Source organism: Trachypithecus francoisi, unplaced genomic scaffold (genome assembly GCF_009764315.1).
Source record: "Trachypithecus francoisi isolate TF-2019V2 unplaced genomic scaffold, Tfra_2.0 Lachesis_group2, whole genome shotgun sequence".
In the NCBI taxonomy this organism is placed as follows: domain Eukaryota; kingdom Metazoa; phylum Chordata; class Mammalia; order Primates; family Cercopithecidae; genus Trachypithecus; species Trachypithecus francoisi.
Genome location: NW_022681465.1, coordinates 176,926,487 through 176,951,669, shown reverse-complemented (window position 1 = coordinate 176,951,669; position 25,183 = coordinate 176,926,487). Strand labels below are relative to the sequence as shown.

Below are 25,183 nucleotides of genomic sequence, written 5' to 3'. Positions count from 1 at the left end.
GAATATACCAAAATCCAAGAATACTCAAGTCTCACAGTCAGCCTGCAGAGCCTGCCTATACAAAAAGTCACCTCTCCATATGTGTGGCTTTTGAATCCTGGAATATTGCATTTTTGATCCATGTTTTGTTCAAGAAAATCTACATATGAGGGCACCCACCTAATACAAACCCGTGTTGTTCATGGGCCAAGTGAATACCAAAAAAGTAACATTGATACTCTGTGAACGGTATATGCATAAGAATATATAAATGTGTGTGTATATATGTATTCTTTCATGTATATGTGAACTCACATATGTTCTTCACATGTACATATATATAGACACATACATGTTCACTTTTTCAAACAATGATCATACAATCTGAAAAAATAGTTTTTTAGTAAATAAAAATTCATTTTCTAGGCTTTATATTTTTATAAATATCAATTATGGCAGTAATTGTCAACAATTATGTCAATTATGTCGACTTGATTTCCATCTAAATAGTATCTTCCTTATATATATATATATCTTTTCCAGCACCTTTGGTAAGTGTCTTCCTTACAAGCTCTATCTATACATTCCAAATGAGTTCAGCCTATCTCCAGGTGTAGCTCTATTTCATCTGTTTTTTATTTATACGCAAATATTCCAAGAGCTTGGGTTTACTAACTCTAAACCAAATAGGGCTTCTCCAATACTCTTCTTAAGTACCAGAAGACAGAACATTCATCTTCATAGTACCTAAAACAGGTCCTTGAGCAAGTCAATGTTTAAAAAACGCTTCTATCTGATCTTCACCTGGGCACTGCTTTTTCATCTTGTGGACCCTCTCTCTTCACTCAGTTGCTAGGAAGCTCCAGGTTAATGACTGCTCTGGCCAACAGACAGAAGCTTATGGCAGGTGTTTTGATACTATTAATAACTTCACTCCTAGCTTCCGCTGAACCCTCCTACTCTTCTCTTTGTTCCATATTCCAAATCTACTTATTTTATTTAATCTTCTATTGGAAATATTTATTTAAGTATCTTAAATCCTAATTCTAAAATGAGAAGGAATTTTCTTCTTTTCCTTTAAAAGAAGGGGCAATAGTGCCTGTGCTACTGATAACAGAACCAGTTCCTAGGGATTCAAATGAGAAATAAGGATTATAAATTAAACAATCTTTTCATTGCTACACCTCTTCATAAAGATGAAAATATTGTTTTTCATTTCTACATAGTCCTCAAGAGAGAACTGGAGCCAGGTGCAGTGGTATGTGCCTCTAGTCCCAGCTATTTGGGAGGTTGAGGTGGGAAGACTGCTTGAGCCCATGAGTTTAAGGCCTGCCTGGGCAACACAGCAAGACCTTGTCTCAAAAAAAAAAGAGTTGAATGTATATAATATCTTATAAAATCTTGACAACTCTGATATTGGCTTAGTCACTGCAGAACTTAGAAACTTGTATATTATTCTCTGAATGAGAGTCTTTATTTTTCTTCTTCCCATAAACTACCTGTTGCTGGTACCATTCAAAGAATCTCCAAATGTTAGATTATTGCTTCCTATTTCCTATTGCCCCTATTAGTGGGGGTGAGGGGGTAACTGGTCCCCACCAAATATTCCTTTTAGTGAACTGGATATTTTTCTTCCATTTTCTTTATCTAAAAATGAAAACTGATGTTAAAGGGCAAATCTCCAAATCAGGAAGAGATTTTATAAAAACACAGAATTTAAAGGCAAACTGTCTATCTTATCAAAATTAGGCTAAAAAGAAAAATGGTTGTGCATTTTTAATATTAGAGAACTCAAGCAACCAACAATGTTTTAAAGTTGCCATAAGCTTCATGGAATACTAGAGAGTGGCATTCAGTATTTAATAGCAACCTACCGCACAAGTCCAGCAGCAAAACAGATCTTGCTACAATAGCACAGTAACCTTTGAGGCAGCATGCTAACAGAGAAGTGAGGGAGTACAGTGTGCAACGGTCTAGCAGAGACCCGCTGCAGGCAAAGGCAACAGCAGCACAATCAGTGTTACTACAGAGGAGTGGGTGAGAGGGAAATCAGAAGATGAGTTCAGAGAAATAGTCAGGAACTAGATCATACAGGGCTTTAAAGCCATTGTAAGTCTGTGTGTGTGTGTGTGTGTGTGTGTGTGTGGTTTTTTTTGTTTGTTTGTTTTTTGTTGTTGTTTTTTATGATTCTGATGAGAAGGTTTTGAAGGGAAATGAAAGTTCTGAGTATGTCTGACAAAAATCACTGCTGTTTGAAAAAGACTATAGAAGAGGAAGGGCAGGGGCGGAGACTTCTCCATCAGTAGGTAGGACTATGGCTTAGCTTACAGAGAGGGAGAGGTGGGCAGATTTGGGATCTTTTGTTTCAAGATAGAGTGAAGAGAATTTGTTGGATGCTTGGATGCGGGGTCTGACCTAAAAAGAGAAGTCAAGAGTAATTTCCTAGAATTCCAGCCTACTTGAACGGCAGTAACTGAGGCTGTTTGTTGAGATAAGGGAGGGAGCTGAGGGGAAACAGAGGGAGAACTTGGTGAGTGTAGCATCAGTAGTTCTGTCTGTCCATACTAAATTTAAATGCCTATCAGACTTCCAAATGGAAATGCTGAGTAACCAGCTGGACATACACATCTGGAGCTCAGAAGAGCAGTAAAGCTAGAAATAAAATTTTGGCAGTCATCAGCTGATAGATGTTATTTATAGCCAAGGAATATGGCTTGGGATAGAAATTATCCTGGGAGAAAGCATGGCTAGAAAAATATGGCCAAGAAATGAATTTCGTGGCATACTAAGATTTAGTGGTGGGGAAGCCTGGAGACACAAAGAAGCAGAATGAAATGCAGGAGAATGTGGTGACCTGGAAGCCAAGTGAAGAAGAAAGAATATTAGTGCAGAACATTAGTGAAGAAGAAAGAATATTAAGGAGGAGGGAGTGATCAAATGCTACTGAGGGGTCAGGAAAGATAAGAACCACACACAGACACAGGATTTCATAAGACAGTCATTGGCAATGTCAGGTCCATGTAGGGGGTAATGGGGACAAAAAGCCTCAGATGAGAGGGGGTAGGAAGAAACAGGGGAAATGAAAATGGAGACTTAGAGGTAAATCTTTCAAAGAGGATTTTTGTTTGTTTGTTATAAAAAGAAGCAAAGTAGTGGAGTGGGACCTAGAATGGGATGTGTGGTCTAGGGGGATTAAAGACAAAAGATTTAACAGCAGATATTTGTTAAATGAATACATTTTAAGAATATCATAAGGAACAAATGACTCAACAGATAGATAGGTGTGCATGATTCAACAGTGTAAGCATGGTTTGTACTTCAAGTTCCATACAGTAAGACGTACATGTCACATTTACTTTGCTTCAAATGCAGGTGTCAATATCCTATATCTGCTTATCTATTTTCTGACTTGAATGAAATATAAAATGGAGTGGCTTAACTCCATTGATAACCAACCTACTACTTCAAAATATTAAAATGTAAGGATTGATGGGCTGATAGGTACAGCAAACCATCATGGCACACGTTTATCTATGTAACAAACCTGCACAAGTATCCCAGAACAAAAAATTAAATTAAATAATAAAAAAAAAAGAAATACAGATTCTGGAAATCAAGCTTACCAAATTAAACTTTCAGAGGTAGGGGGGATGCATTTTAAACAAAAGTCCCAAATGCGTCTTCCCATCAGGCTTGTTTGAAAAACACTAATCTAACGAATACTAAACACTTGGAGAAGGACAAGTTCTTCTCCTTTGTAGACGTGCAATGCGGGTTCAGGGGATAACACTTCAACTCTATACAATGGTGTATTTTTACCTCCAGATCATATAGCCTTTCTCACCCTTGCTTTCCAAAATTAAAAGGATAAATTTAAAAAGTAATAAATGTGAGAATATTTTAAAAGACTTTTTTTTTTTAAAAAAAAGTTTACTACTGTGGAAAGCTGGTGAGGTCCTAATATACTGAAAAATCGCTCACAGCTGCCAGTCAAACTATTTTTATCCAAATTAGCTTTGGCCAAAAAGCCAAGTAGGAAGAACCCACGCTGAAACCTCCAGCGCTGGTTCATTGTGCCTGGCAGGGGCTCATCCGGAGCCTTTAGAGCATTGAAGACTCTGGGCTATTTGCTTATGGTTCTGAGGTGTCTTTTCGAAAATGGGTTTTCTAGTCAAAATGAAACAAAAAGCAGACAGCTGTGCGGATTTTCCCTTCCGAGTAACCCAAGAGACGAAAAGGCCTGCCTGCTCGCCCGCCCGCACTGGGGACAGCAGCGCCAGCACCCGCGCCCGCCGGTAGGGCGGGCTGGAGACGTAGCGCAGGCGCCCTGGCCCCCAGCCCACCCCGCGCCCCCGGCGGCGGCCCCCAGCCCACCCCGCGCCCCCAGCAGCCCGGCCCCCGCCCACCCCGCGCCCCCGGCGGCCCGGCCCCCCGCCCACCCCGCGCCCCCGGCGGCGGCGGCCTGGCCCCCCGCCCACCCCGCGCCCCCGGCGGCCCGCCCCCCGCCCACCCCGCGCCCCCAGCAGCCCGGCCCCCCGCCCACCCCGCGCCCCCGGCGGCGGCCCCCAGCCCACCCCGCGCCCCCGGCGGCCCGGCCCCCCGCCCACCCCGCGCCCCCGGCGGCCCGGCCCCCGCCCACCCCGCCCCCGGCGGCCCGGCCCCCGCCACCCCGCGCCCCCGCGGCCCGGCCCCCCGCCCACCCCGCGCCCCCGGCGGCCTGGCCCCCGCCAGAGCGCCCGGTACTTGCCTGCAGGCGAGCGCCGCCACGGCCAGCCCGGGCGTTTCCGTCTTCCTTTCTGGCCCAGCGAGCGCCCCAGGCGGTGAGCGTCTAGAGGCCGGGGCCGCCTCCTACACCGCGGGCCGCAACCCAGTCCCCGCGCCCACAGCAGCCTGCTCCCCGGCGCGCTCGCGGAGTCGGGACGCGCGTGAGTCGCGGGAAGCAGAGGCCCCACGCCTTTGGAGACGCGCTGCCTCAGCCCTTGGAGGTCGCCGCCCGCCCTGCCGCTCCCGAGGGGCCGCTCCCCGCCGGGCTGCTGCGTTGCCGCAGCGGGCCCCACCCGGGACGAGGCGCTCCGGGCCGGGGCGGTCCAGCTGCGAGTCAGGGGTTAATGGGGGGGGATACCTCTCGGCAGAAGGAAGGAGCTCGCAAAGAAGGGTGGAGGAGGGGAAACCGCAATGGGGAACTGTCACCGAGGGTAGTGGACTCTCCCTGCCCTTTTTTTTTTTTTTTTTGGCATGTACCCCAAAAACCAGACTTCGAGGCCCAGAAAAATCTAGAAAGGAATTCCACCGTGTTTGCTCCTTACAGACCAAACCCTAGACCCTTCAGAGGCACAGGGACTCTCCCGGTTCCCTAAGATAGTCTCGACATCTCCTGTCCTTTTGCGGCTGTCTCGCTTGACTACTGCAGCCAACCATACCCCTGACTGGGGTGTGCAGCACAACCGCCCCTGCCCCCAAAAACTACCCTGAGAAAGATCCCTTTTCTCAGGTTCGTTCTCCACAACGGAACAGATTGGAACTCCACTGAGTATCAGGAGAGAAAAAAAAAGCTATTAGGTAAATGAAGCATAAGAAGCCTTATAAAGCTCCATTGCTGCCTCAAAGCACCCAATCCTAGTCATAACCTAAGAGCTCCAGTTCAGAAATCTCCCCTCCCCTTTTAATTCTCAGGCAATACCTACTCCCTGCCAAAGGAGAACCCAGTTACTGAACATCGGATCAGACCATGGATAGTAAATTGGAAGTGAAGGTTCATACCTGGGTCTCAGAAGCACAGTACAGGTAAAGCTAAGAATTCTTTCCTCCTCCTCTTTCCCCATCCAGCAACAGGATGGCTTACTGAAGGGAGGCACTTCAGGTAGTAATTACTTGGTGAAATGCCACAATGGAGTCAGAAATACCGTATTATGTACAGTGTCAACACAATTCATTATTCATGCAGTTGACTCTCCAACCACTGCACCTCCCAACAATTCTGCCTAAACTCTTTGGGTAAGCAGTGGCCTCCTAAATTCACGGATACTTTTGTTGCCCTCATTTTTCCTGGGAGTCTCTCTTTGGCGATAGAGAGTTGACCATTGTCTCCCAACACTGTTTCCTTGATGTTGACAACCCCACTTTGCCTTTATGCTCATCCTGCTTGTTAAAATTCTTCTTTCAGTTTCCTCTGCCTGTTCCTCTTTCTCTGGCAACCCTTCAAAATCAGAGTTTTTCAAATCTTTCCACTGAAATACCACCAATGACAGATTCCATAAACACATACTTACCTATTCATCACTTAGGTTGCATACATAAAAGAGCCTGAAGTCACTAGTGTCATGGGCAAATTTACTTGAACTGTTTCATCTTTTTAAATTGCTCCAAATTTTGCATTGTTCTTCATAATACAGTCACATGTACTAAAAAAAAATCTTAAACTGGTTACAAGTTTAATTGCTTAACATTTTCTCTCCAAATGTTCAAGAAAATGCATCAATCACTCACGCCACACATGGTTAGAGTACATTCTATGTGCTAGGCATTAGGGATATTGTGTGAATAGGAGACACAGTCCTAGTTCTCATGGAGATTTTATAGTCTAATCTAGGGCTATAGGTATGTAAAGAAGTGAGACAATTTCAGATCCATGCATTGGTAATGGGGACAGGGAATCTTCCTAGTGGGCAACTGCTAGCTACATACCTGGTTATTCACATTCAAGAAAGGCGGGGATGACATGACAAACTGATAAATATACTGACTTATAGGCAGTGTCTAATGGATCATCTAGCTTTTAGGTTCTTGGAAAGAACAAAATGGAAAATTTGTAAAAGATCTGTCAGTGAGGCTTACAGATAACCCTCTTGGAGTGGTGAGGGCATGTGAAGATATTCATGTCCCACATAAGTGCCTAATAGGATACATCAGGTGGAGAAGATTTACAGTAATAAGGGGAACAAGATGAATTGTCTGGTAGAGGTCAGTCTTTCTCCAGCCAACCCAGGGCTTGGTTAATGGGCCCACGTGCCAAGCGGCCATCAAAGCAATGATGGAGGTTCAATAGTATGGTCTTCTCCTCACCTACACTATTTGGCTACTATCATTGCTGAGTGTCCAACCTGGCAACAATGTGAAGTGTGACTATATTTCCAAGGCTGGGTTCCTAATATGGCATTATTCTCAATGAGACTTGCTGGCAACCCAGTAACATGATGGTTACATTGGGCAATTTCCATAAGAAATAGGTAGCACTTTGTCTTCACAAAGATAATTCACATTCAAGGTATGAATTTGCATTCTCTGCCTGCAGTGTTTCCACTGACACTAATATTCTTCACACTTCTGAGGGTTTTATCCATTACATAAGAATCCCCAAAACATTTCTTCCAACCAGGTACACAGTTTATGGCAATGGAAGTTAATTCAATGGTTTTAACACATGCTTTCTCTCCTAGAAGTAGCTAGCTTGATAGAATGGTTGAGTGGCAAAATGAGAGCTCGGTTACAGAGGTATCTGGGAGGCAACATCATGAAAAGGTAGGGTGCTATCCTACAGAATGCGGTATATTAATTTAATATGCAGTCAATATATGGAGTTGTCTCCCTACTACCAGGATGCACAGGTCTCAGAGCCAAAGGGTAGAAGGAGTATTTCTGTTCAATAGCATACCTAAGAATCTACATGAATAATTTTTGCTTCCCATTCCCAAAATGTTGGGCTTCGTGGGTTTAGAAATTCTAGAGTCTAAGAGTAGAACACTTCCTTCAGGAAAAAGAATCACGTTTTGATGATTTAGGAGCTGAGACTGGCCCTGGCCTTTTGAGGTTCCTCATGCCATTAAACTAACAGAAAAGCAGCTCAATGGACTGGCCAGGATAGCTAATTCCAGTTATCAGAGGAAAACTGTGTTTCTGTTATACAATGGAAACAAGAAGGCTATATCTGGAAACTAGGAAATTCACCAGAATGTCCCTTAGTGCTAACAGTCCTAGTCAGTGGAAAACTGCAACAAGACAGGCCTATCAATGGCTCCATTCTGTAGAAATGAAGGTTTAGGTCACTTCATTAGACAAAGAATCCCATCTAGTCAAAATCCTGGAGGAAGGTAAGAAAAAGGATTACTAAGCTTGATTATGGTACTTTATTCCCCCAGAAATAAAACCAAAAGATGGTTTACTAAGATTTCAAAATCAATAAACTTCTAGCCAGGTAAGTTAAGAAAAAAGAGACCAGATGCAAATTACAAATATTAGAAATGAGAGAGGTAACATGACATACCAGTTATTAAAAGGTTACTAAGGAAAGATTATGAACAACTTTATGCCAGCAAATTCAACAATTCAGATGAAATGGAAAAAATCCTTAAAAGACAAACTCAGTCAAGATGAAACATTTTATTTTAAAAGCCCTAAATCTATCAAAGAAATTAAAGGTATAGTGAAAAATGTTCCCACAAAGAAAACTTCATGTCCAGGTGACTTCAATGGTAAAGTGAGCTCTACCAAAACATTGAAGGAAGAAATAATACCAATCCTACACATACTCTTCAAAAAAATTCAAGAGGAGGGAATACTTGCGAAATCATTCTATTAAGCCAGCATTAGTATCATACTAATCAGACAAAAGACATTACAAAAACAGAAAACCACAGACCAACATCTCTCATGAATACAGATGTAAGATTCTAAACAAAATTTGAACAAATCAATGATGGTTGAGAATTTTCCAGAACTGACGGATCAACCCACAGGTCCAAGATGCCAAACAAAGCCCAAGTGGGAAAATACAATAAAATCCTCACTTATATACAACATAATGAAACTCCAAATAATAATAATAATAATGATAATAATAATAATAATAATAATAATTACAAAGAGAAAATCCTGAAAGCAACCAGAGGAAAAAAAATGGATTAGTCTCAATGGAGCAATAGACTGACAGGTGACTTCTTCCCAGTAACAATGGAAGTCAGAATACAACAGAAAGTTATCTTTACCCTTCCAGATAACCATCCATTTAGAATTCTGTCAAGCAGGGGGCAAGGGGAAGTCTCTCAAAAAGAAGGCAAAATAACGACATTTCAAAAAACAAGAACAAAGTAAATGTGCCACCAGGTGAACTGCACTAAAGTAAATTCTAAACATATACTCAGGCAAAAGAAAAATTACTCCAGATGGAAGCTCAAAGACACAGCAAGGAATAGAGAGTAAGAAAGGCGGTAAATGTGTGGGTAAATCTAAGTCAATATTAACTATATAAAACAATAGTGATGACTTACATTTATGACAACATACGTGACAACCACAGTATATAAGCTGGGAGGACAGTAAATGGAGTTAAAGTGTTCTAAGGCTACTGTACTGCCCAGAAGTCTGGGCAAGTTTAGGCTTTGGTAAGTCAAAGATGCGTAATGAAATTTATAGAATAACCATGAACAGAAATATACACAACTTCCGATCTAATAGCTAGAGGAAAAAAAGGAGTAACAACAACAGCAACAAAAACTATCAAAAAAAAAAAAAGTAGAGAAAAAGAAACACAGAACAGATAGGACACACAGTAATAGTAACAGCAATATGATATAAATAAGAGGCACCTCTAAAAAATAAATATACATAAAGGCTGAAAGTAAAACTGTGGAAAATGATATACTACACAAGTGCTACTCAAACGAAAGCTGGTATAGCTACATTAATATCAAATAAAATTAATTTTAAGGCAAAATTTTTTAGTGGAAATAAAGATAATTTTGTAATGATAAAGCTTCTTTCAATAAACCTGGAAAATACAACAATTATACATTTGTATCCCAATATGTCCCCAAAATAGAAAAAGAGAGAAACACTAAGAATCACATGGACACATCTAAAATCATGCTAGCTAGATTTTAACACAATTATCTTAGTAACCAAGAGACATATACCAAAAACAAAAAAATCATCACTAAGGATACAAAGACTTGAAAAATGATTAATGAACATGACTAAAATGATTGATGAACATAAATAACTGTAGAAGTTTCTTTTCAAGCACCCTAAAATTTATAAAAACCAGCCACTGATGCCATAAAGCAACCATTAACACATTTCAAAGAATTTAAATCATATAGAGAATATATCCTCTGATCAAAATTCAATTATGTTAAAAATCAACAATAAAGGAAAACTTAAATATTCATGTTTGGAAATTATAGTTCCAAATAATATTTATGGATCAAAGAGTAGTAGTGATAATGAAAAAAAAACTTTACAGTTAATGAATAACTAAAATGCTAGATATTGAGACTTGTAGAATGGAGTTAGTACTAGGCAAGGTTGCTGAATAGAAAAATCAATTTAAAAAGTATTCCCACAAACCAACAAAAAATTAAAAACTTAAAAGATATCACTTATGACAGCATCAAAAACATAAAGATACAAGAAAGATTAACAAAATATATGTATACAGTGTTTCTATGAAGAAAATTATAAGACTTTATTCAAAGATACAATGGAAAGACAACATTAACTCACCAAAAAATGTACTATTGTAAAGAATTTGTTCACAGATAAAATACAATCCCAATCAAAATCCTAACAATTTTGTTTTGTTGAAATTCTAAAATTTGTATACAAGTGCAAAGAAATGATCACAGCCAAAATCTTGAAGAACAAGGTATAAAAAGACTTATTTTACCAAATATCAAGACTTTTAAGAGCTTTAGTAATTAAGACAGTGTGTTACTGATATATGGGCAAATTATCAATGGAATAAAAGAGAGCCCAGAAATAGATTCATATAAATATGAACATTTCATAGATGACAGAAATGGCATGTTCAACCAATTGAGAAAGATGACTTTTCAAGAAGCAAGGGGGAAAAAAAGAACCTGGATACTTACCCTCACCCACAAAACAAAATTCAGTTTGAGTGGAAGACAAAACTACACATATTTTAGAACACATTACAGAAGATATTCATGACCTAAGGAGAGGGAATTATTTTTTAAATAAGACACAAAAACACCAAAAATAGAGAAGATGGATACATTTCACTAGGAGCAGAAAGATAAATAACTGTAAGAAGATATTTGAAATAGTTATAACCAAATGATTAAGTAGTCTCAGTATAAGAAGGAATTTTATTAACCAAAAAAAGTCAATAAAATTGTTAAAAATGGGGAAATGATTTAAACAGCAACTTTGCAAAACGGGGAAATCCAAATGTTAGATAAATTTGTAGAAAAAAAATTAACCTCATGGAAATGCAAATTAAGCAACAATGAGGTACCATTACAAGCCTAGATTTTCCAAAGTTTTAAAGTCTAACAATACCAAATGCGGAACCTTTTAATGCTGCTGGTGAAAGCACTGATTGACATAATGACTTTGGAAAAGTTAGGTATTACCTAGTAAATCTGAAGATATACATATCCTATGACCCACCAATGCCATTGCTGGATGTATTCTCCAGAGATCATACACACATACAACCTGACATATATACAAGGATATTCATAGTGGCTTTGTTCAAAATAGCAAAAAAGGTGGAATGCTCCAAATGCCTTCACGGAAGAAATACGTAACAGTGGTAATATTAATAGTAAACACAGTAACGAAAACTATAGTCATATGCATCATCATGGATGGTACTAACTGTTCAGCAAGTCACAAAGAAGTGACATTTCTATTTATTAAATTTTATTAATGTTGACTTCTACCTGTTTTGACTATTTTTAAGGAATGCAGACATCAGTACTACTCAAAGTGTGGTCCCATATTGATCCATATTGATCAACTGTCATTGGCTGATGGAGAGGTAAGCACATAAAGTGAGTAAACACTCATAAACATTTAGAAATGCTGATAGTAATCTGACAGTGCCAATACATTCAAGTACATGATTTTGTATTTATGAAAGTATCAGTTTATGATGGTTTAGAAATTATGTTTTAAAAAGCGTGAGAACTAGTATACTTAACTGGTAAAAATACAAAGAAAAGATGATTTGCATTACAAGCAGAATATTGGTTCTCTCTCGGGGTGATTCAGGAAACTGACCAGGAAAGGATACATAGGAGCTTTCTAAGGTGTTGGCAATGTTACATTTCTTAACCTGAGCATTGGATATATGAGTATCTGTTTTATAACTTTATTTCTCATTAAATTGTACACGCTAAATGCTCTCTTCTATATGATAGATTTCACAAATGTAAAAGTGTTAAAAATTTGTTATAGAAAGTACAATACCAATTTCTTTAAACAATACACAAGTATCTATAAAAATAACTGAAATACACCAAAAAGAATGATGAAATTCTGGGTAGACTTTGTTCTTTGAACCATTATTAATCAAATTCTTATGCTGTTGCCTTTTCAAGATAGTAGTGATCATTAGGAATCATCCAGCACTAATAAGCATATGCCAGACCAGTGTCACTTTTGTATCTACATTTCAGGAAGGAAGCTGATTCCTAATGATAAAAATAGGATAACATCCTTGTATTTTCCTCCAGAATTTGGAAACTCCTGAGATGGAGAAGTTACTCAGGAGATCAAACATCACCTTTATTGTTAACAAAATTAAAGAATATGTCTTTCAATCTGTAGCAAGAGGGACTGGTTAATACCCATATCCCTAAACTGGAGATTAAACCACGCAATTACTGGCATAATCACATAACCAGGGCTTCCACTGTGGGGAGATGATGTAAAACTCCCTAAGAAGTAAGTCTTTTGACCTATATATTCTCTTCTTCCTCTAGCACCCTTAGACCCTTAGAGTCCACTCTGCTTCATTACCTGTGTAACATTAGTTGCTCATACAGTTATCCTATCTACACCATCTAGGTTATGTTCCTGGAGGTCAGACTGTCTTATTAATTTTTTTTTTTTTTTTTTTGAGACCAAGTCCTGCTGTGTTGCCCAGGCTGGACTACAGTGGTGCAATCTTGGCTCACTGCAACCTCTGCCTCCCAGGTTCAAGTGATTCTCCTGCCTCAGCCTCCCGAGTAGCTGGAATTACAGGCATGGGCCACCATGCCCCACTACTTTTTGTATTTTTAGTAGAGACAGGGTTTCACCATGTTGGCCAGGCTGGTCTTGAACGCCTGACCTCAGGTGATCCGCCCACCTGGACCTCGCAACAGTGCTGGGATTACAGGCATGAGCCATTGCGTCCAGCCGGTCTTACTCATTTTTGAAACTTCTAACAGACCATCATGTGCATGACAGACATTCAAACACTGTATTTGTGTCATGTGTTGTTCATGTAAGAGCCACATGAACAGAAGCCATAGTAAGGGAACTAAAGAAAGATCAAGAGACCAGAATTAGACTAATGATAAAAAATATAATTACTAAATGCTTGTATATGCTAGGCACTGATCCTCAGTGTTTAATAAACATCTCATTTCATTCTCATTATACCAGATGGCATCACCTTAGCAGCAGATGGAAAACAGAAATATATAGTTAATAAAATCCAAAGTCACACAACCATGACTTGAACTTGGCTGTGACTTCAAAGCCAAAGCACTGAACCACTACTGAGCTGTAGTGAATTCAAGATAGCTAAGCCTTCAGAGAACTATCCTTAATTGGTTTTTTGTAAGGCAATATTGCATAGTGCTTGAGAAAGAGGGCTCTGGGGCCAGACTGCTATGGTTCATATTCAAACTGTGCCAATTACTGTGTGATATGAGATTTCTTAACCCCTCTATGCCTCAGTTTCCTCATCTGTAAAATGGAAATAATACATTTCATGGAAACATTGCAAAGATTAAATGTGTCAATACAAATACTCAGCACAGCACCTAGCACAAGGTAAACATTCAATAAATGTTAACCTATATTTACAGTTATTTCCCTGTTGCTTTTGGAGAATTGTGCCCAGGAACCAGACTGTCCCCTGACTACATTAAGAAAAACATTGATACAGCTGGGTATTATACAACCTAAAGTTAATTTACTTAAAAATTAAGACCTCTTTAGAGCAAATGATGATTTAACTGCTTTTCACCTACACAAACTTTCAGTAAGGAATGCAAAGAGGTTACCAATTAGGCAGTACAGACGTGGTATTTCTCTTTCACCTTCTTTCTTGGACAGTCCCTCAGATATTTTAATAAAATACCAAATAAATAATCACTCTCATTACAGAACTGTACTCCAGGCTTTAAGTTTATAAGGAGCTATAGAAAGATTTAAATCCTGACAGAAACAAGTGAAGTCAGTTTGTTGAAAGATTTTTTTTTATTCTACAAGAAACTGATAGGTGCAGTCCTGTTAAACAAGTTTCTTTTCAAAAGTAAATGAAAAACCCCTCTGAATTATTTATATATTAATTTAATTTTTTGAAAACAAGAGTCATAGGGCCTGCTTTGTCCTATTTAACTACAAATGTTACACATTTACAAACTGAAACAAAAATGCATAGTACAGAGATTTAAATGAAATTTTCGAAAGAATAAATTTGCTTTTCAGTCCACTGTATTTTCAAAGTTGATTATCACCAAGCTTGGATGAAAGCTGTGAACCACAAACCATTTGTTTCTTTAATAGAAAAAAGAATGTGTAGATTATTAGCAAAGTAATACCTTAAAATGTATCTTCACACAGTTGAAATTTTAGTATAAACTTGTATATCAAGTTGCTTTCCATTATTTATTCTACTTTAAAAATATATACAACTATGATGTTCAAATATGTATTCTGAGCCATTATGTCCAAACATAAATATTTGGGAAATTCAAACTGCTGCAACAAGTTAGGAAAGGATTAAGGAAAGATGATGAGCTACAAATTATGTAGTTGGAGGAAGAAAAAAATGTTACTTAACATTTATGTCTGGATAGGTATGTATTTTCTAATTTACATATACATATCCAGTTGAGTATAGACAACCATCAAAATGTAACCAGTTACACAGAGACTAGACTAAGCCCACACTATTTTCTATAACAGGTAACAGCAGTGATTTCAAAAATTTTAATATCTCAATAGTTTCACCAAAAATTATTTGTGGTAATATTCTAATATTCTGAAGTTTTTAGAGGCACAGATTAAATGAGTGCACTATCTATGCCAAACTCAGCAAGATCTATACCTTACTGTTTAATTATGGTATAAGTATCTGAACACAATAGCATAGAGAGGCAACCAGAAAAGGACATTTTACATATGCCCATGCTGATCAATCACATTAACATCAGTGCTTAAAACGTTCAAATTTAAATATAAAGGGACACTTATAAAGCTGCAAGACAACCTCAGTACAAAAACCCAAACTGATAAATCTGCAAAATCTTAAACTTCTTAATCCATTGATAAATATTAAGGAGTAGTTAGTTGGTCTTCAAACATCTTAAAAAATTAAAGGGTTGAAAACATGTTCACTCTTTGCTATACTGCGGCATCTGAAATTACCAAGTATGACAACTTGAATTTGTTTTGCTCTTCCATGCAAGAAGTATATATATGCATTTTAAGACAGCTTAGAATTAAGAGTTAACTTCTAGTCAGTATTGGTAAGTGACTAGGATGGCTATCCAATCAGTATTCCATGGTATCAACATGTCAAAGTCTCTACAATATGACAGTCTTGTCTTGTTCAGAACTCATCACTTTTGGGTAGGGAAGAGAGGCATGGCAGAAAAGCAGTTGCAATTAAAAAAAAAAAAAACAGAAAACCTTTAAATATCTATATAATTTTGAATCATCTTGTATTCTATCAGATAATACTTGGAACAAAATCTTATTTCAATCAGCTCAATCTATACAAGTTATAAGGTGCAAACAATGTAAACCCTATAGTCTATAGAATATGCACTATTTAATACTCATTAAATAAGGAACAGTCAATGAAGATTACCAAATAGGAAACACATAGCGTTCTAAATTTTTTAATCACTTTAGGGTAGCTAACCAGAAACTACAGAAATAAAATATGCAAGACAAAAAAAGAAAAAAAGAAAAAAGAAAAACAGAAAGCAACTAACTTTTCAGTGCATCACACCCATGAGGACAAAATGTACGGCACTTATGTGATACTAATACTAACAATTGTTAATTTCAGCTGGGAACGACTCTCAGACATTAAAGTCATGTAAGGGCAAGAGCCAGCCAATTAAACTGTTAAAATTAAACATATCACCTTTTTTCTTTGTAAAAGCACTGAAAATGTAATGAGTACGGGTAACTCACTAAAAATTTTCCTATTTGCCCCATTGTAGTGTCTTAAATTATTCTGTAATATTTCTACCTGTTACAAACAGTCTGATATTTAAGGCCTGTATAAACTCTTTTATGCTACTGAAACATACTGTTTTGTGTGTGCTACAAATGCCTTTAGGAAAAAATAGCATAGCTGGTTATAAATCATAAACTCCAAAAACAAAAGTCTGACATTTTCTAAGCTAGTGAGAAATAAATTTTACTATGATGTATCAATATTAACTAACATTCCTATGGTAGACTTTTTTTTCCTCCATAAAATTCAACAGTGCAGAATAGGGCTTGGGCTACAGTTCATCACATTTGGTTTTCTTATTAACAATTAAAAGGCAATTTTCTTCCTCTTTAACACATGTAGACATTAAATCTAAGGTTTTTAAAATATCAACTACCTATAAGAAAGTAGTTTTAAATGGTTAAAAGGAATCAAAATACCAAGGTTTAGTGTGCGAAGAGTAGATATAAACAACCCAGAACAGAGTAGATCATTGGTGTTGAATATTTAACATGAATAGCCCAAAATGAGTTCCAAAGTTTTTCCACCTTTACAAATAAAAAATGGTGTCCTTTCCACAGTTTGGGGATATGCATTGTACATCCCTCCCAACAAGTGTATGAGTAAGGTTTTAAAAATGTTGCCAATATTAAGTTCTTCAGTACCTAAAATTGATTAGAGGACAGCAATATAACAGTGGCAATGGTGCATCAATTCTCAAAACGTAGTTATGATCCAACACGAGTTGTGGTGGTTCTTTTATCTGAGAAAAAACTTTTCAAAAGAAATACCTGCCCTATGCTAACCACCAGAAGAATGAGGGCTTCTCCTACTGACCAATAGGCCACTCTTGTATTTAGATCCTCTGCTCGGCTTCGGCCTTGAGCTTCTCTTAATCGGAAATGAGTCTGATAATCGATGACAGACTTCAGAGCTTCGTGAATTGAAACACAGGCAGATTCCATCTGCAGAGAAATATTTTCAATCAGTATGTGTGATACTTTCTGTAGACTTCATCTATCATATTCAGCTTTTCTTTCAATTTGATCTCAATTCCTCTTTTGACTAACGTGCTACTAACCTGGCATTCATTCATACATTTATGCCAGTTGTCCTTGCAATGAAACCCCCCTGCTCATTTTCACTAGGACAACTGTTAAGGCTAGAGATCTCATGAAGCAGCTGTTTTCCCCAACTGAGATGTCACAGCCATGGCATCAGTAAGGAGGCAGATGGAACACTAAGCTAACAATAGCAGAAATACTTATCAGCTAAGGTTGGTGACTACAGAATTTCCAGCCCAAGTTCTTTAAACAAGAATTAGGAGGAAGACAATGGCAGTGAGCTCATCAATAATGAGAATATAAATCAAAGCCCAAATATCTATAAAGCACAGTACAAAAAAAAAAGGCCGAATTAGTCAGTTATTTGAACTATGTTTAAAACAGCTACAACATCAAAATCGTTAGGTAACTTTTAAATCTGAAAGGGATATATAAGAATAGGAATGACTTTTTTTTTTTTTTTTTTTACATTTATCTATTTGTTAAATCAGCCTTTTCCCTCATGCCAGTCAACTAAACCAATGTATGTTCCCAACAGGATGCAAGTTTCAGTTTCACTGTGTAATCACTTTGTGAGCCTTTAGCTGATAACAGCTTGCCTTTTTATACATTTATTATACCGTCTGTTTTGAGAAAGGTTAAGCGACCAGGTTTTTTGTATACCATGGTTTAATATTTTTCTACTGCTGCAAACTTAATCCTAGTGGTAAAATATATGTTTTATTATTATTTTATGCAACAAACTTGTATTTAAAAACAAATCTAAGTTTGTTTTAATTTTAGTTAAGGAATATAGACATTAAAAAATAACGTTTAATAAAGTTCTGCCAAAATAAGTATGAAAGGAATAATTATTAAAATATCCTATTAAAAGTGCTTTTAAAAAATGTAAGAAGTTATGAAGCCAACAAACTGCATTAACCTATTAGAAGAGTCAGACGTTTTGTTGTCCTTGCTTTGTTTGGCCCCTAGGAATGAAAAATGTGCTCGGCTCACTGCAATTTCCACCTCCCAGGTTCAAGCAATTCTCCTGCCTCAGCCTCCTGAGTAGCTGGGATTGGAGGCGCACTCCACCACACCCAACTAATTTTTGTATTTTTATTACAAATGGGGTTTCACCATGTTAGTCAGGCGGGTCTCGAACTACTGACTTCATGATCTGCCCGCCTCGGCCTCCCAAAGTGCTGGGATTACAGGCGTGAGCCACCACGCCTGGCCTGAGATGTGATTTTTAAAAAACTTTTACAGTGAAAACTTCCATACATATTCAAAAGTATTGAGAAAAGTATAATGAACCTCCACGATGTCAATAAAGATTAACATATGGCTAATCTTGCTTCATCTACATTCCCCATGTATTTTCCCCGATTATTTTTAAAGCAAATCTCAGATATTTTATCACTTCAGCTACAAATACTTTTATACTTTATTTCTAAAAGGTAACACTTTTTAAAAACATAATCCCAATAGTATTATAACACATGAAATAATTTAAAACAGTTCCTTAAAGTCAGGAAAGAGTGTTCAAATTTCCCCAATTGTTTCAAAATTGGTTTTCAAATGAGAATCCAAGTAAGGTTAACACAATCATCTGGCTGATAGAAGTCTTCGCTAATCTTTCGGCTTTTGTCCTTGTTTCCTCTTTCTTCCTTGCCATCTACCCTATCCTGTGGCATTTCCCACTCACTGGATTTTGCGGCTTTTGCACCCCATGCTATTCCTTTATCCTCTGTATTGCTCATAAACGGGCATTTCGAGCTAGAGACTTGATGGGATTCACGTGCAATGTTCTGGGTGGGAACGCCTAGTAGTCAGTGTTGTGTACTGCAAATTATTCATAAGGCACATAATGTCTAGTTGTCTCTCCATTTGTGAAAGATCATTCACTCTGATCTACTCAGTATTAAGTTCCCCACCAGCCTTTTACTTAATGGTTTTAGTAGTGACTGGTGATCATTGCCTACTCTAAATCTATCATTTTATCAATGGGTAAAAAATGGTGAGAGTAAAACTCTTATCATTTATTCTGCACTCCTAGCCGGTAATTTTATTCTGAACTTACTAGCTGGTAATTTTCCATTTTAAAGTATGAAAAGTTGCTTTGTAACTATCCCTATTATAGGAGACATTATCTTTTTGAAAGTAGAAAAATAAGACTAAGAAAAATAAAAAATGTAGCATGGATAAAGAAGGGTATGATACTAACTGCTTTATTACCATTCATTTCTTGTATTTAACCACTTAGGTTTTTAGAACAAGTCACCTTATACAAGTTAAAATTTATGAAGCAATGGACACAGGTTAAGGTAACAGCCCCAAAGAAATATCATTTTACAAAGCAAAATGTCTTTCACACAGGACCTTAAAATAAAGAGAACATTTCTAAAATTAAGAGTATCTTGCTAATTCTTACAACAGGTTTATGAATTAAGGCTTTTACACATTCTTAAAGCTGTCTCTTTCACCATGACTTTGGCCAAGAGACTAAATAGAAATTGGGAATGCTAAAATACCGGTTTAAGATTTTTAACAAATAAGTGGTAAATAATTCTTTTTCATGCCTAATTGAGTAACTTTTAGATATGATCTAAGCCCATACAGGTTGAGTATCCCTTATCCAAAATGTTTGGGACCAGAATTGTTTGGAATTTCAGATTTTGGAATATCTATGTATACATAATGAGATATCTTTGTGATGGAACCCAGGTCTAGACATGAAATTCATTCATGTTTCATATACACCTTATACATGTAGCCTTAAGGCAATTGTATATGATATGTTCAATGATGTGTCATGAGATCAGATGTACAATCTTCCACTTGTGGCATCAGGTGGGAGCTAAAAAAGCTTTGAATATTGAAGCATTTTGGATTTTGCTGTATTTGAACTAGAAATAAAGCAGTCCTCATCAGCTAAGCAATAGCTGTTCACTGGGTTTGAATTTTTTACGCTTTCTCTATTTCTCCAAAATAAATCCGAATTTAGCTTTTGTAACTATTTTTGTAAGATGACTTACCATTAATCTTCAAGATTTCACCTAAAGTTACAGCACAAGTTACTGTTACAGTAGCTTGAGTAACACTAAGTAATGGTATAAAGGCTATCATGTGGTATTATTTCTCTACTAATGTAGGCATCATTTTGCTTGCAGTTATACCAGCCTGAGTATGACAGCAACATTCCTTCAGGGATTACAGAAAATGCTTCAGAAGATTGAAACACTGCTCAGCCTTCCCAAACTTCTTTTACCACTGATGTTTCTACCTTAGTGATCTTCCTCCTATTTTAATGCTTTTCTTTACACTTAAAAGTTCACAAAATCTTTCAACATTATTTTTCACTATAAAAGTTTGAAGTTCTCTGTGAAATGCCTACTATGTAAGAATTAAGATAGATTTTAAAGATTGTTAGTCTCAAAACTGCATGCTCATCAGTTAGTGCATGATATTAAATTATGCTTTTTTCCTCCTTTTAAATATACCAACATTATATTGCTGATTTTTTTATTTACCTGGGTAAGAGCACTGACTCGGTTCTCACTAGGAAACAAAGGTGGGTCTTCTCCAACTTGAAAATCAAAATATACAGTTTTATGTGTGAAAGTAGAAAATTCATTGCTGAAGCAAAATTTGTATGTCCCATTTTTGGAGGCTGTGAAGGTAAAACTATCATACTGTTTCTTCATCTCTTTGTATAACACTTTACCATCAGGATCTTCTAATCGACAGTCTACATCATAGTGACCACCAGTAATCACCTGTAAGAGATTAAAAAAAAAATTACTTTGAAAAGTTTGAAAAATTAATCAGATTTAATCAGATTTCCTAATAAAATGACAATAAGGAAATGGGCAAAGGACTTTTACTATCACAGACAATTTTACATTTTTTAATTTTCACCAGTGGATGGAAGTTGGGAGGAGATTTTACTTCAACTAAACTTTACAGAAACTGAACAAGTTTCCTCCAACTTTTATTCACTTTGAACTAACCAGACAACTCTGCTAATTAATGTAGATCTATTAGATCACTTAATTCTCCCAGCAACCCTACACAAGACTTTCTTCCTTCCATTTGACAGACTGAAAAACTGATGTTAAATATGCGACCCATTTAAGAGTATTCATCCAGTTAAGTGGGAAAGGCAGAACTTGAACTCCAAAGTCATATTCTTAACCTCTAAGCTTACTGTCTGCACTATTTTCCTTCTGAAAATTTTCTCACTCACTTTCCTATTAGCATCATCCAAGCACACACTCAGTGAAGTAATAAGGTAGGCCAGTCCTTAGGATTACACCCCATTCATACTTCTATCATAGAACTTAAGTTCATTTTACTGCCAAATTACAAGTGGATTGTGTTTATTAAGTTTTTTTATAGTCAGTTATATGGAATTTGATATATATTTTGTTTTGAACTACACAAGCTGAGTAATGGAGTGGGCTATTCTAAAAGTATATAATCATTTACAACCTTGTTTTCAGGAGACACATAACTGATTAAACCAAATATTGTAGAAACACTTGTGATTAAAGCAAAAATGAGTAACATAAAGGACAACAAGTCTGTTTATTTAGAAAGCCAGTACTTAAGGGCAAGCATCCTGAATGGAAGGCTGGAGGTAGTTCTGAACAGAACTGTAGAACTACGTTCAAGGGCTTACGCTTAATCAGTTACACTTCCAGCCATTTGGGTTGTACGAAGAGAGGAGGGAGAGATTTTTCCTGCGGTAACTGGATAAGTATTTTAAGAGACAAAAGTGGGAAAGGATTAAAGAGAAAGGCTTCCTTACATGAGAAAGAACTGAGTAAGAAGAAAGAGGGAGTGGAGAGAGGTGAAGAAACAGAGGAAACGTCTACACTTGTGAAAGAGATGATTAGGAAGAGACATTGGGTTGAATGAAGGGTTCCCAAACCACCATGTGAATGGGTAGCACAAGACTGTTATTTTCAACCTTGAACCCTCTTGGTTAGCATACTGACATTCTAGGTCAGTAGAACAGAGTTCAAACTGTGGATTTAAAAGAAGGATCTGTGACCTGTGTGACCTTTTCTCACTTAAGAGAGAAGATACTAACTGAACTATGTTACAGATCATTTTGATAATCAAATGAAAATAATTATGCACTTAGGAAACTGTAAAAATATATAAATGTTAATATACAGATAAAATGTTTTGATATAAAAGTGTCTTATCAATTGGGGATTTACCAATTCCCATCCTCACCAAAAAGTAACTTTTTCTCCAGGTGATAATAATAACTTCATTTTGCTATACTGAATTATTCATACCTGACCATTGTATTTTGAATAATCAAACACATACATACAAACTGAATAGGACCAGAACTTATCATCACCCCACTTCTCTTCCATCAAACTTAAAACAAGTAATCTTGTTAAGTATCCCTTGCAACCTGTCCAATCACCTACTATTGAAACTGAGGATCATCCCAAACTAAGTGTCCCTATCTATCCATACGATCACACAAATCTCTCAATCTTTTTGCCCCTCTCAAATTCACCACATTCCTAAACCACAATCCAGACAGGACTATTGCCACAACTTCCTAAAAGGTCTTCCCACTACCCAATATCTTCTCCCTCTAACTCAGGGTTTCTCAACCTTGGCATTATTCTCATTTTGAGCTGAATAATTCTGTGTTGTAGGACGCTGGACTGTACTGTGCACTACAGCACGTTAAGCAGCATACCTGGTCTCTACCTACTAGATGCAGGTAGCTGCCCTTCTAACATGATGCCAAATGTCTCCTGGGAAGGAGGAGTGCCAATCTCCCCATCTTTCCTCATTCCCCATTGAGCAATCACTTAAAAACTTTTTGATAATTACCTGTGGCCTGCAGAAAAATCAAAATCTGTTAACAGTGGTATACTATTCACTGTTCTTCCTCCCAGGTAGCTTCAGAACCTCTTTTATTCACAGCCTTACTCGTTCTATGCTCCCAAAATACCAGACTACCAGAAATTCTCTGAACAAGTCTTTGCTAAATCTGCACTGACGGTGCAGTTCAACGGGGTTTGCTAAAGAAGAATCACAGGGCTCAAAATGACAGTGTTTGCAAATCTACAGTTTATTGCTGTATAATGTCATAAATCTACAGTTTTTAATATTATATGACTATATATGTCTATGGAAGCTCTCTGAGGTCAGAGTCAGTCTCTGGGAGGTAGTATAATAAAGTGGTTAAGAATTTAACTTAGGACCGAAAAGAGTCCCAAAAGGAAAAGAATATAAAACATCACAGCCAAAGCAAGAGGTCTGAAAAGGTCAGGTGTGGTGGGCTCCTTTGTCTTCCCTCTGTTAGGTCTGTGGCCAGACACATACTCTCTCAGATCTGGAACCACCCAAGTGTGCAAACAAAACACCCTGGAACCAAGGAACACAAAATGGAGTCTTGACCACATTTTTAAATATTTCGCTGGTCACAAAGGCATATTCCTGCTATGGAGCTAGTCTCAACAACAGAGCTCTGCGTTGGGGGTGTGGTCTCACCAAGACCAAGAGCAAATCATCCATCTCACTGTTACCAATAAATAATGTTGACAAACTGGTACAAACTGCCCCCAAAGCCCTTGGACTCACAGTCACAAAGCTATTATAATACCTTTATATTAAAGCTAATAATATACAGTTTTGTGACTATTAATATATGTAACTATAGTCACAAAACTATTATTATTCAGTGTATTTCAATGTCATGCACAAACGTTAGCAATATAGCTCAGGCTAATTTCAGGCCTGCTGGAACTGTCATGAACATATCTGCCTGGGGCCCCTTCTCTCCTCTGCTCCCTTGTAGAGCAACGGCTACTTATCTTGCAGACTCTGCTCTAATATCAGCTCCTTGGCTAAATTTCCCGATGATCCTTCTGTCTTCTGCCAGCATTATACCTAGTGTGTACCTTTATTGTTGCATTTAACATTTTATGACTATATATGTCTATACAAGCTCTCTGACGTCAAAGTCAATCTCTGGAAGGTAGTATAATAAAATACTTCAAATTCAATGAAATTGGAAGTGTGGATTAGAGAGTTGACACTGGGTACTATAGAATATAAATGATTTTCTTTAAGGGAATATTTTTAAGGAAGAAAGTTCAATAGGCCTTAAATATGAGAATGGAAAGAAATGCTAGAGGGAGCATTTCTGGAATTCATACATTTTAACATCCGGTCTTAACATCTCTCACTCCAGGTTTATTAGAGGAAAGTCAAATGCTGGGCATCAGCTACCTGGATGCGATTTTTGAATTAGCCTAAGAACAGGGAAACACGGACAGGAAAGTGCCATCCCTCAACTTAAACCCCCAACCCTGGAGCCGCGAGTTGGGGCCCAGGGACTGCTGGGCCCCTGATACCTGGAACTCCAGGGTGCACTTGGTGCCCTGAGCGATGTCTCGTAGAAGCACTGCTTGGCGTTGTCAGGAAGCTCGAAGGTGATCTCAGAGGCGCCTCCGGGTCCAGGCACCAGCAGCAGCAGTGCGAGCAGCCTGCAGCCCCAACGGCCCGCGGCGGCCGCGCAGCGCGGCGCGTACCCCAGCCGCGGCATCCGGAGAAGTCGGCGGCGGCCTCAACCGAGCTGCAAGACGCGGGTCAGGTCTGCGCGGACTCACCGCGCGCGGCAGGCCTCAGCGCAGGCCGCCCCGCAAAGATACACGGCAGAGCAGGTTCGCGCCTGTGGGAGACTCGGGATCAGAGCTACCCTCCGGGTTCCTACGAGGGGCGCAGAGGGGCGCACCTGGAGAGGTGAAAGAGAAGCGGAAAAGGACTATGAGGGTCGGAAGTGGGGATTAGCCCTTGGTGGGGAAGGGGCGGAGCCTGAGACACCGGCTCCCGTGACCCGGATGTGTTCTCCTCCGGGGACAAGGGTTGGAGTGCGTACGTGGAAGCCCGCGAGGCGTTGGCTCTTCTTCCGTCGCAGCCTGGG

The 25,183-nt window shown here is 38.3% G+C and overlaps 2 protein-coding genes and 1 long non-coding RNA gene across 9 annotated transcripts in view; 1 reads left to right on the top strand and 2 right to left on the bottom strand.

Annotated features, from left to right (window-relative positions):
• TICAM2 (toll like receptor adaptor molecule 2) overlaps positions 1-5,798 on the bottom strand; it is a 25,036-nt gene extending 19,238 nt beyond the window's left edge. For 3 of the 5 annotated variants that reach the window (XM_033181502.1, XM_033181503.1, XM_033181506.1), the window contains exon 1: positions 1,854-4,277. The gene's annotated coding sequence lies outside the window, so the exon portion shown is untranslated. Of the gene's footprint in view, positions 1-1,853; positions 4,278-4,726; positions 5,458-5,739 lie in introns of those variants that run through there. The other 2 variants (XM_033181504.1, XM_033181507.1) reach the window with 2 other exon arrangements.
• Positions 5,468-20,734, top strand: LOC117065999. 3 transcript variants are annotated; one of them, XR_004430132.1, is made up of 6 exons: positions 5,468-5,538; positions 5,653-5,763; positions 7,416-7,497; positions 11,684-11,761; positions 19,481-19,541; positions 20,388-20,734. It is a non-coding gene; the product is annotated as an uncharacterized LOC117065999 (long non-coding RNA). The 3 variants fall into 3 exon arrangements; XR_004430130.1 differs by lacking the exon at positions 19,481-19,541; XR_004430131.1 differs by lacking the exon at positions 19,481-19,541 and having other exon boundaries at positions 11,684-11,774.
• On the bottom strand, positions 13,891-25,183 carry TMED7 (transmembrane p24 trafficking protein 7). Its single transcript, XM_033181508.1, is given in 4 exon segments — positions 13,891-17,136; positions 20,748-20,993; positions 24,615-24,652; positions 24,655-25,183. Coding segments are annotated over 4 exon segments (672 nt in total). The 5' UTR covers positions 24,806-25,183; the 3' UTR covers positions 13,891-16,899.